The sequence below is a fragment of the Marmota monax genome, unplaced genomic scaffold, assembly GCF_021218885.2.
Source record: "Marmota monax isolate L192 unplaced genomic scaffold, Marmota_monax_Labrador192_F-V1.1 WCK01_AAM20220418_F8-fsc00061, whole genome shotgun sequence".
Lineage (NCBI taxonomy): Eukaryota > Metazoa > Chordata > Mammalia > Rodentia > Sciuridae > Marmota > Marmota monax.
In genome coordinates, this window is record NW_026695230.1 from 15,247,626 (window position 1) to 15,259,865 (window position 12,240).

The 12,240-nt window shown below is 50.2% G+C and overlaps 1 protein-coding gene across 6 annotated transcripts in view; it reads left to right on the forward strand.

The window, feature by feature from the left end:
- Irag1 (inositol 1,4,5-triphosphate receptor associated 1) overlaps positions 1-12,240 on the forward strand; it is a 119,240-nt gene that overhangs the window by 58,519 nt on the left and 48,481 nt on the right. For 4 of the 6 annotated variants that reach the window (XM_046438036.2, XM_046438037.2, XM_046438038.2 and 1 more), the window contains exons 4-11: positions 456-556; positions 1,275-1,345; positions 3,562-3,735; positions 4,744-4,821; positions 5,548-5,600; positions 5,797-5,844; positions 8,024-8,641; positions 10,690-10,768. In XM_046438036.2, coding sequence (XP_046293992.1) covers positions 456-556; positions 1,275-1,345; positions 3,562-3,735; positions 4,744-4,821; positions 5,548-5,600; positions 5,797-5,844; positions 8,024-8,641; positions 10,690-10,768 — 1,222 coding nt within the window. Of the gene's footprint in view, positions 1-455; positions 570-1,274; positions 1,346-3,561; positions 3,736-4,743; positions 4,822-5,547; positions 5,601-5,796; positions 5,845-8,023; positions 8,642-10,689; positions 10,769-12,240 lie in introns of all 6 variants that reach the window. The other 2 variants (XM_046438042.2, XM_046438043.2) reach the window with 1 other exon arrangement.

Sequence of the window (12,240 nt, forward strand, 5' to 3'; positions counted from 1 at the left end):
ATTATTATTAGTATGGGCCTATTTCCACAGAAATTGTACAGATTATGGGCCCAGGAGGTGGAGGAAATGAGATGTTGGTCAAAAAGTACAAACTTCCAGATATAAGATGAGTAACTTCTGGAGAACTAAAGTGTAGCATGATGACTACAGCTAGTAATAATGTAGTATATACCTGAAATCTGCTAAGCATTCTCAACACACACACACACACACGGAGATATTTTAGATAGCTTAATCATGATGATCATTTCACAACACACATGTGTACCAAAACATCACATTGTACACCTTGAATATACACAATTTTCATTTATCAATTATATCTCAACAAAGTGTAAACCAACAAGCACTCTGCATTGGTCTACTGACTCAGATGGCGTTGAGTGTCTTGGTGCAGCTGGAAGCTCCACCAACCCAGGCCTAACTCTCTCTGTGTTCTTGTTCTAATCCACCAGGACCCTCCCTCCACAGAAATATTTCACAGTCCACCTACAATCGTCCTGACTGGGGATGCCAGTTCACCTGAAGGAGACGCTGACAAAAACCTGGCCAACAGGTACACATTCCAGGTGCCTGATCCTTGTGCTATGATGGGCAGGATTTCCTAGAATGTGGGGAGCAGATTGCAATATTTCTTACAAATCTTTGTTTTTTCTTGCATCATTTTCTTGATGAAAATGTTCTTCACAATGGGAGACAGAGGTTAGGATTTTCCCATTATCTTTCCCCCACTTCCAAAATGATGTTTCTCTCCTTGATTTGGCCCTTTGCACTCTGCTAGCCCTTAAGTAAAGCAGGACCATAGCAAGAAGTTTCTCATAATAACTGTCCAGATTTTGTGGACAAACCTGGGAGTGTGTCTCTGACTGCAGAATCCTACCTATGGCTATCGTGGGTTCCATATGGAAGATGGTCACTTGGGAGGGACCCTGCTCACATACACAGGAATGTCACTGTGTGTTTTACACAGCACTGGCCCATGCATTGGTCTAGGTGGGATGAGATTGTCTAAGTGTAATTTCCAAAAAATTAAAGAGAGAATTATCCTACAAATATACAGTGAGCCTATGTCAAAGACCTACTTCCCTCATTGATAAGGGAGTCAGCAAGAATAGCAAAGTGGACTCAAAGGAGGATACAAGAAATGGATATGCATAATATTATATCATACATAATATGTATGCAAGATGTTGCTCTAGGATGACATGGAAAGAATAAGCTGGCAACTTTTCCAGGTTGCTTTCCTAACGAGTTGACTCTGATCTATCTTTCAGAGCTCACAGTCCCCACAGAAGGCTGTCTCACCGGCACCTGAAGGTGTCCACTGCTCCGCTGACTTCTGTGGGTAAGGGTGGTCGTTTTTGAGTAGGAAGACTAAGGTCTGGCACTGGCCATGCAGCACCTCTCAGCCTGCCTCCTCAAGGCTGCCCAGCCCTGTGAGCCCAGAGGGCAGAGTGGAGCAGCCCCTTGTGTCTGCCTCGGGAAGTACTGTGTCGGATTTCCATCTCTTGTGGTAAAAAGACAAGACTGGGACATGAGGAGGAAGAAGAGGAGGTCCAGGAGAGACAGCTGGGTGATGCTCATTTCGGGGGCTCAGAGGGCAGAGTCCTTCAACCCTTCTAGAAAGGCCCACATCTAGGTCAGGGTGTGTTTGGGCTGGCTGCCCCAGTCACCTGCTCATTCCCCAGAGGTGTGTCAGTCTTCCCTGGGCCATTGGAACATAAATGTGATGCAGCTTGGTCACAGGCTATGAGGTCACCAGAAAGTGAACACATGTAATCAGGACACAGCATCAGAATAGCCTTCACAAAAAAGCTAGGGGAACCAAGGCAAGGAGACCAATTCTCCTTCTTGAGTAAGAAGGCTGGGTAGAAGCGGTTTTCCAGATGAAATAATACTTAATTTTCCTCTTAGAGAATTGACAGACAGACAAGAGGAAAGAAAGGCATTGCAGGTGAAAGTAGAGACATGGGAGGAAGCAGGTGCCACACAGAGCACCCTATTGGCAACAGAACTCTCTGCTGTGTTAATCAGGACTCTTTCAAATGATGGGAACCCACTTCACACTAGCTTACACATTATTATTATTATTATTATTATTATTATTATTATTATTATTATTCCAGGGCTTGTGATTTTAGGTAGTGCTGGATCCAGGTGCCCAAACTGAGTTACTAGTCATCGTCCCATTCCATCTTTCAGGTCTCCGTTCTTGTATGTTAGTTCTCGGGCAGGTCCTTTATACAAAGGTAACAAATGACTATGAGCAACTCTAAGCTTTTATCCTATCAATGGAAGGAGAGTTTCTTTTCCACATGTGCCCCACACAATTCCCATGATTGCCTTTGCCTGGTCTCACTTGTCTGTCCCTGAGTCGATCTCTGTGTACACATGGATGGCATTCCTTGGCTGGCCAAGGCTGGCACATATTTCTACTCTTTCTCTTGGCACTTGGGACAGGATTGTGGGTGGAGATGGTTAGCTCCTTCCTAACTAGTGTAGTGGGCCACAGAAGGGTTTCACCCATGAAAATGAGGAGCTGCTTCCAGGAAAGAGAATGAAGGCTGGGGAAGAAAACGGGAGCTGCAGGAAGCCCATACAGAAGGCTTGGGTGGAGGTGCCTGGAAGGAATAGGTGGGGCCAGAGAAATGGGCTGGACCCAGTGTGGAGTGTGGACTTTGTGTTATCTTGAGGACTTGAGGAGTCCCCATGAGATGAGACAGGAGAATAGCATGGTCAGACATGACAGCTGGAGAGGTCACTCCCCTAGGAATGGAGGATGGAATGGAGGAGAATGACCTGAAGACAGGGACCTATTAGGTGGCTGATGTAATAGCCCATGGGCACGAATAAGGATGAGGGGTGGCTCAGCGATTTCATAGGTAAATTCCAGGACTTGATTGGGTGGTTGGATGTGGAGTGGGTGGGAGAAAAGGAGGTATTTGGAGCCACTCTCATGGTCCTGAGCCGCTGGGGAGAGATGGTGTCACTCTCTAGGTGAGCTGCTGGAGAAGGGGCAGTTGGGGAAGGAGGGAAGTAGACCATGTGAGTTGAAGAAAGAAGAGGGAAGTTGGCCATGACATCGTGTCTGTGGCCCTTGATCCTTGGATTTCTTCCTTCATCTACAACTTCACCTCACTAAATTGTTAAAATAAAATAAAATAAAATAAAAAATTAAACAACCAGAGACCAGAAGGAAGAACACAACAGGGGGAGTGAATAGCATGGAGGAGGGGAGCCTGGATGCCCTTCCTGGAACAACAGAGTTTAGGGAAATTTTAGAACCCCAACGTGGCTTTATGACTACTTGTGACATTTGTGACAGAGAACTTGCCACAGCCATAGGCTACAAGCTAATAGGGCACAGAGGGACCAAGTTGGCTGAGGAAGCTGCTGTCTGTCCCCAGGCAATCCTCTGCCTGCACCAGCACTTAGCTGAGTTTCTTTGGTCTGTGTTATCTCTGGGCGACATCTCTGGGCTGGGGTGTGGGGTGGCAGGGCCTCTCAGCCTAGGACCACGCATGCAGTGGCTCTCATTCCAAGCTCACTCTTCCTCTGCAGACCCTGCGGGGCATGTTATTGACCTGGTAAATGACCAGCTGCCAGACATCAGCATCTCAGAAGAGGACAAGAAAAAAAACCTGGCCCTGCTGGAAGAAGCCAAGTCTGTGAGTGAGCGATTCTTGACCCGCCGCGGGAGGAGGTCCAGGAGTGGCCCCGGAGACTCCCCATCTGGTAGGCAGGGCCAGAATTACAGGTGGTTTCCCTGAACCCCTGTGAGGCGGGGTGGGCTGGGTGGATGGGTGGTGGATATGGAGGGAAAACCCAGGCCCCAGCTGCAGTGCAGCCCTGTTTCCATGAGGGTAGACTGTGACTCACATGTCCCTAGGCCTCAGGGAGTCTGAGCCCTGTGGAGACACCCCTACAAGGAGAATGTCTTGCTCAGTTTCAGAAGCTCTAAATGCTGCTCAATTCTAGCCCGGAAAATTCTCCTGTTTTTCAGCCCTGTGTGTGACTATCATGGCTTCCTGTTTTGCCAACAAGTCAGCCCACTTGATACCCACAAACTCAACCTGGGCTTCCCCTCTCTCCCACCAGCTTCCGCCTCCCTTGATCCCTCTGTGTGACGCCCATGTGCGCAGACCCCTAGGTCACCCTGCATGGGCGGAGTCTGAGGCCCTGCTCTCTGCACCTCATCAGCAAAGGTCCCAAGAGCCATCCTTGGCTTCCTCCCCCAACCTCCAGCTGCAGACTGGGAAGGACCTTCGAACTCTGGGGAAGGAGAGGCAGTATTGGAGAAAATTTTCTGGGTTAGAAGGAAGATTTTTCAGGGCTCTCCTGTGGTCCCTCTTCTTCCTGAGCAAAAAGTTGAGACAGGGTTTGGACAAGTCTGAATGGACTTAGAAGGGCAAGGAGAGCATTTGAAATCAGGGCCATCCTGGGACATCTAAAAGTACAGTCCTTGGGGCTTTACCTGCCGAGCAATAGCAGGTCCTTGGTTCTGGAAGGTGCTCTGAAGTCAGGGTAAGGAATGTATCTCCCCACTTCCCAAATGACTTGAAGGTCCCCTGTGCTGGGCTGGCAGCAAAGTTCTCTGCAATAGGAGATTTACATGGCAGACAGAATTGGCCCCTGACAAGGCAGGCCAAGTCCCCAGGGTTGAGAAACGTCTGAAAGGACATTTTATTAGGTGGAGGTCCTGACCCTTCACCAACACCAGCCTCTTTGTGTCTATCTCCACAGCTGTTTCCCCGCACCACAGCCCAGGAGCTTCTCCCGCACACTCTCGGAGCAGCTCACTCACAGTCCCCACCCCGCCAGGTGAGGCCCAGCCATCCTGCCTTTGGCCTAGCCTGACCAGGATGCTTCCCACTGGCCTTTCCCTGCCTGCAGCCTTCTGGATCAGGACTCCTGCTGTGTCCCCTTCTCAGGGGACTCCCAGCCAGGTCACCCTGAGGAGGCCGATCTGTCTATTGGGGTTTGGGACCAGTGTGTGGAGGCAGGAATAACTGAAGACACCCAGGCTGGGTGAGGACAAGGGCAAGGTTATGGGAAGGGGGCTGTGATGGGCGCTCTTTGCTCAGAGAGAAGTCATCACAGAGCTTATTTGGAAAGCGCTCTTGTGTGGGCCACTCTTTGCGTTTGATTTCTTCCCTGTCCTTTGGCTGTGTCCAAGCCACACACACCCTCAGACCAGCAGGGGTTGGTGGGGGAAGGACGGCGTGCCCCGGAAAGCAGCCTGCCCTGTCAGTGCAGCCGGGCAAGCCTGGGCTCACATCTGCAGCCAGGGGTCACATCCAGCACCTATGCTTCCTGCCCATGTGACCTTGAGGTCTCTGTATGCCTCACTTTCCTCATGATTTCCATGGGAATTCACCACCTAAGAACTAGCTGGCATGTGAGAGGCACTCGACAAATGGCCATGTCTCTGGCTCCCAGGCCTACGATTGCTAAGGGACGGCATCCCGCAGGAAGGCTGTGTTTTTGCTAAAGGGACAAATGAGGGTCTGGGGTGCTGGACATCATTTCCTGTGTCAACCATTCCAGGTTTGGATGTGTGCGGTGGCTCGCAGTCCCCTCTGCCAGGAGCACCTCCACAGGTAAGGGTCCACTGGGTGTGGTGTTTCCATGCCAATGGACCTCTCCCCTCACCTCTTCACTGCTGGGAGGCCCTCCATGACCCTGAGCTCAGGTGCTGGGTGGGGAGGCATTCACACCACAGCTAGGCCTCCTGAGGCATTTCAAAAGGAAGCCAGCCTCTTCCCATCCAGGCTGACCTGTGTTCACTTCTTCCAGCAGAAGGGGGATGACGCCGATGTCTCCACACCTCACCTTGGCGAGCCTGTGAGTTTGAGCTCTGTCCCATTTGGATGACCTCGGCTGGCCTCTGGGCAGGCTGCAAGTGTGTGTGCATGTGGGCATGTGAGGGGAGGGTAGAGACTGGGCAAACAGCAGGTTCCTCTGCCCTACCATGAGGTGGAGCCAGTGTGGAGACAGGATTCGATCAGGTTGCTGGCCAGAGGCAAGTGGAACTCCAGGCCCAGCAGCAGCCAGGCACAACTGATGCTCCTTCCAGAACCAAGGACCTGCTATTGCTCGGCAGGCACAACTGATGCTCCTCTCAGCTCCAAAGAATGTATAGGAAAGACCCAGCCCCTGCTGGAAACAGCCAGGAATATTTCATCTCTGTTGATGAGCAATAGAATTGCCCACGCTGCTCAGAGCAGGTGGCCAAGCACTCCAGGTGGAGTGGAGGGCAGGCAAGATTACAGTCTTGCCTGGAACTGGGCCTTGGATAGAGTTTTCTGAAGATTCAGCACCTACACAAGATGGCAGATAACCACACACAAGCCCTCATGTTTCTCCCCAAAGCAGGGCAATGAAAGAAGAGGGCAGAATCTTGGAACTTCCGAGGAGTAAGATGCTACTTTGCAAGGATCACCTAGTTATATGACCCTTATCCTCTTTGGGTTCATGGACATCTCTGAAAAATGATTAAAAAGTGTGAATTTTCTTCCCAGAAAAATACTCCTGACACCCACAAATATATTTGCACATTTGCATATAATTTCAGAGTACATCAACCTGTGGGAAATGTGATCCCTAAGAGTTAAAGGCCTTGCCAGGCAGAGCCAGGACTTGAATGTGGGCAACTGAGCTGGAGCCAAAGCTTTCCTCCCAATGTAGGAAAGCTCTCCTCCTTAGCTTCTAGTGCTTGACAAGTTCATGACTAGTTTTATTTTTTTTTATTAATGTTTGTATTTATATATGACAGCGGAATGCATTACAATTCTTATTACACATATAGAGCACTTTTTTCCTATCTCTGGTTGTATACAAAGTATGTTCACACCATTTTATGTCTTTATACATATACTTTGGATAGTAATGTCCATTACATTCCACCATAATTTCTAACCTCATACCCCCTCCCTTCCTCCCACCCCTCTGCCCTATCTAGAGTTCATCTATTCCTCCCACGCTCCCTGTCCATACATTATGAACCAGCCTCCTTATATCAGAGAAAATATTCAGCATATGGTTTTTTGGGATTGGCTATCTTCACTTAGCATTGTCTTCTCTAACTCCATCCATTTACCTGAAAATGCTATAATTTTATTCTCTTTTATTGCTGAGTAATATTCCATTGTGTGTATAGGTTGGTTCCACAGTTTAGCTATTGTGAATTGAGCTGCTATAAACATTGATGTGGCTGTGTCCCTGTAGTATGCTATTTTTAAGACCTTTGGGTATAGACCGAAGAGAGGGATAGCTGGGTCAAATGGTGGTTCCATTCCCAATTTTCCAAGAAATCTCTGTACTGCTTTCCATATTGACTGAACCAATTTGCAGCCTCACCAGCAATGTATGAGTGTACCTTTTTCCCCACATCTTCACCAACACTTATTGTTGTTTGTATTCTTAATAGCTGCCATTCTGACAGGAGTGAGATGAAATCTTAGAGAAGTTTTGATTTGCATTTCTCTAATTGCTAGAGATGATGAACATTTTTTCATATATTTGTTGATTAATTGTATATCATCTTCTGAGAAGTGTCTGCTCAGGTCCTTGGCCTATTTATTGATTGGGTTATTTGGTTTTTTGTTTGTTTGTTTTTGGTGCTTAGCTTTTTGAGTTCTTTATATACCCTAGAGATTAGTGCTCTATCTGATGTGTGAGGGGTAAAGATTTGCTCCTAAGATGTAGGCTCTCTATCCACCTCATAGATTGTTTCTTTTGCTGAGAAGAAACTTTTTATTTTGAATCTATCCCATTTATTGATTCTTGATTTTAATTCTTGTGCCAAAGGAGAAGTTCCTGAATAGTTTTAAATTGCAGGTCCCCTTGTCCTCACTGTCAAACCCCAGGCTTGTTGTGTGCTCCTTGGCTGGCTCGGCCTGAATGAGAAGCCTTCCACCTTATCCACTCCACCAACACACACACACCAGTGTGCCACTTGGCAGCGTCTGTATCTCCTCTTCAACCTGCTTTCAGGACCCCAACTCTACCTTGTCTCTTTCAGAATATTCCCAAAGGGCTAGCTGACCGGAAGCAGAATGACCAGAGGAAAGTGTCTCAGGGCAGGCTGGCTCCTCGCTCTCCCACAGTTGAGAAGTCCAAAGAGCTTACAATAGAACAAAAGGAAAACTTTGATCCCCTTCAGCACCCCGAGACTACACCCCAGGGCCCAACTTCTGGCACAAGCAGCAGTGGGAAAATGGCCCTGAACAGCCCCCAGCCTGGCCCTGCCGAGAGCGAGCTGGGGAGGCAGCTCCTGAAGACGGCCAGGGAGGGCAACCCTCTGCCCAGAAGTCCAGCCCAGGGCTCGGGAGGGGTGGCTTCACCAGCTCCCCCGGGAAAAGGCTCAGCCGGAGAGCCCCAGGGATCTAAGTTTGGCTCCAAAGCTGAGCTGCGTCCCCCTGTGTCCCGGCCACCCCTGATACGGGGAGTGTCCTGGGACAGTGGCCCCGAAGAGCCTGGGCCCCGGCTACAGAAAGTGCTTGCCAAGCTGCCTCTGGCAGAGGAAGAGAAGCGGTTTCCAGGCAAAGCCAGTGGCAAGCTGGCCAAGACTCCTGGGCTTAAAGACTTCCAGATACAAGTGCAGCCCGTGCGGATGCAGAAACTGACCAAGCTCCGTGAGGTGGGTTTCTAGGGGCCAGCTGGGCAGGGTGAGAATGCTGGGTCCCTCCTGGGCTGAAGACCTCTGGGCTGAGGCTGGACCCTGGGGCAGGGCAGCTCTCTGGCCTGGACGTGGATTTCACAGGGCCCCAAACTTCCCTACTCAGAGAAGCCAGGCCACATGCATGACATCTTCTTCACAGTGCCAGTTTCAGGCATGCTTTGCACTTATTAATAGGCAGAAGTCAGCTTAGGATATAGCCACCAAACAAAGCCACATTTCAGGGTAAGGTGGATGTGTGGAGAGACACATGGGCCCTCAGTCCTGGGCTGTTTTCCTTCCCCAGCCAGAGCTGGTGACTCATAAATGACCCTCTGATCGAACCTGGTCATGCCTAGGACTGGGCGAGACTGGGATTAAATAGGTTTCCCTTTTGTAATAGCACCCAATCTTTCTTCCTGATGCCTGGATCTAAGGCCCTTGGTTAAATATGATGAGGACCATGAAGGGCTTCTCCTTCCATGGTGAATTTTTCCCAATGTCCCTGGTGCCCCCAACTTCCTTTGGCCATCAACCTAAGCACAGTGGCCATCCACGGGGCTGCCACACTATGCAAGGGATGATTGGGATGTCCAGAGATGCAGGGGAGAGAGGCCAGAGGGAGGGAGAGAAGAGCTAACAAGGCAAAGAAATATGACCCAGTCCTTTCTTCCTGAGAGGGCCACCCCAGACACAGACCAAAGCAACTGGGATTCTGCCTGGTGGGGCCTAGAGCTGGACAGTGTAACCCTAAGAGGAGAGTGTGGGACAGTAAAGGAAATGAAGAACCCAATAGCACTCCAGCACAAGTGAGGGTATTTCTGTGTTAGAAGGACACATTCCAATGCTGATCACTGTCCTACTCAGAAATGGTGCTCTAAGTTGGAGGCTCAGGGGAGCCGGGCCTGTCTGCCAGTGTGAACATTTTACACATAAAACCTTACTTCGCCAGAAAGACCTAAGAAACCAGTGGAGCTGAACAGGGACTGGAGGAGCTACCCATGTTGGGCCACAGTTCCACATCTCTGGGGGGCAGGTGGAGCCAAAGATTCCACACAGCCAGGGATTTGCCTTCACGAGCCTCAAAGACTTGGGCAACAAGCCACCCCATCCCCACCTAGCAAAGAAAGTTATAGGTAACCTGGAGGCCCCATGCTGCCAACTGCCCCCACGGCAGCTGAGCACCCTCCCACTGCCCAGGTCCACTGTGCTGAGAGCTGATGGACTGTGGGCCTCCAGCTTCTTAAGGAAACAGGTAAAGGGCTTGGCCCTGCTTCCCTTTGGATCATGAGCACCCTCTGCTGGCCCCTTCCTTTCCTTCTTTACCCTGCTTTTTTTTTTTTTTTCCCCTTCCATTTTAATAACTCACATGGCTTCTGCCACCCAGGAGACTGAAAAATCCATTGATGACCTAAGTCAAGTGGGCGCTCTGCCAGGCATTACTCAGAGGGCCTGAGTCTGATGCTACCTGACTTGGAGCAGGTGTGGGCCTAACGATGCCACACACCTGTGGTCAGCATCCCACCTCTCCCCAGCTTGAGGCCCCAAGGTAGCAATTCTCAGGCCTCATTTGTCTGGAGGTGCCATAAAGGCCATTGAGGAACGAATGGTGGGCAGGGGACAAGTCCTGGAGTGATCCTCCCTGCCCAGAACAGCAGGGCAGGAAGGTGCAGTCAGCCAAGAGATCACCAGAGAGGAGGAGCAGCCACAGGTGCACCCAGGGAACCTTCCTGTCCCCAAGCCCCCAGTTCTGTTTGTCCTCCAGTGTGGCCGAGCACTGAGGCCCACAGATTTCTTAGAAAAACAGGCTACACCAAGTACAAGAGCCAAGGAATGTGGCACTAACGGGGTTTCAGGCACCTTTGCAGGCTGGGGGAGGAACTGGTGCCATGTTCTGCCTGTTCACTCCCCTTTGCTGCTGCCCCAGTGTTTCCTAGCCTGGTTCAGTGTCGCAGAACCACAGTGGGAACCCAGAGAAGCATCCAGCCTGATGCCACCATGTGAAACGCTGTCTCTCTTTTCCCACAAAGGAGCACATCCTGATGAGAAATCAGAACCTGGTGGGGCTCAAGCTTCCTGAGCTGAGCGAAGCGGCCGAGCAGGAGAAAGGTAGGTAGGTGGGTGGGCAGGGGCCCCTCTGGCCAGGGCTGAGCTGTCTCCCCGCCCCATCAAGGCTGGGAAATGTGTGAACACCAGACTTCCTGCCCACGGCCTTGGTCCATCCCAAGGGTGGTGTGTTCCAGACACAGAGCAGTATTTGCAGATGAATGAGGGAAACAGATGGTGTTTCCTGCCCAGGCAGAGCACCCCCAAACCTGTCTCTTTCCACCAGCTGCCTGGGCCCTATGAGCAACAGTGGGTCTGGAAGGGTGCCCCAGGCCTGAACTTTTGACCCTGCCTTTTCCCCCTCACACCCAGGAAGCCTCCCAAATAGACCAGTTCCTCTTTCAAAGTCACCAGAACCATCTCTTGCTTTCTAACTGCTGTCACCACAAAGTTCATACCCCAGCCTCGCCCTGCTGGGTGCCTGCAAGTCCCTTCCTCAGGCCTCCAGGTCTCCACTGTCCTACCCACCCTCATGCCACATTCATCGGAAAACAAGTCTTTTCATCTCCCACCTGCCTTAGTGGAGTTCTGACTCTCCTCCCTCTGCCCCTGGGACCTGGTCCTAATCCTAGCGCTCTCCTTGCCCATCTTCGGGCCTGTTCTTCAGCACGCATATGCTAGCCCCACTACACGTCAGGACTGTCCAGCTCAAGTCCTGGCTCTGCCACTGCCCAGCCACATGGCCTGGGCAAGCTACTTGACCTCACCATGCCTGATCTCCCTCAAGCCATGTGTAGAATGGGACTAATCATGGTTGCCTCAAAGGTCATTTAGGGGATTAAATAAGCTGTACTTGTAAACTACCTGGAACAGTGCTTGGTGGGTAAGCGTTGTCTGATGTTAGCTGTTACCCCTGAGTCGAAGCCCTCAAGGGCAGGTATCTGACTAGACACACCCCCCCCCATCTGTGTGTGTGTGTGTGTGTGTGTGTGTGTGTGTCTACTGCTAAATGCCTGGCACTACTAGGTCCTGAATAAGTATTTTTTGAATAAATGAATGAATGAAATTGTGTACAGCATGGCAAAAGTCATTGCAGGGAAGTTGTTGAGACAGGTGCATAAAAATAATCTCTAACCATAGTGCCTTGAGTTGGGGAGGACCAACAAGGTATGCTCAGAGGGAAAAGTGTTTCAGCAGGCCAGGCTCTGTCCTGCTCTGTTCCCCACACCTCCTCCCAGGGGCCACTCACCCTCTTGCCTCTGTGCGGTTGTCCACACCATATATCTCTCCTGATATGCCACCTCCTCTCCATTCTCCATCACATACTTGCCCCTTAAAGCTGTGGGTAAGTCCTACCAGTTCTGAAATCTCAGATGCTTCCTTGCTTTCTTTTGAATCACTGCCTATATCCTACTCCTCTGTTTGGCACTTATTAATTTTTTATAGTGGTAAGATGTATAATATATACTTGATTATTTTTTTACCATGTGAGTATACAGTTCTGTTGGCATTAAGCAGACTGTGCTACTGCCACC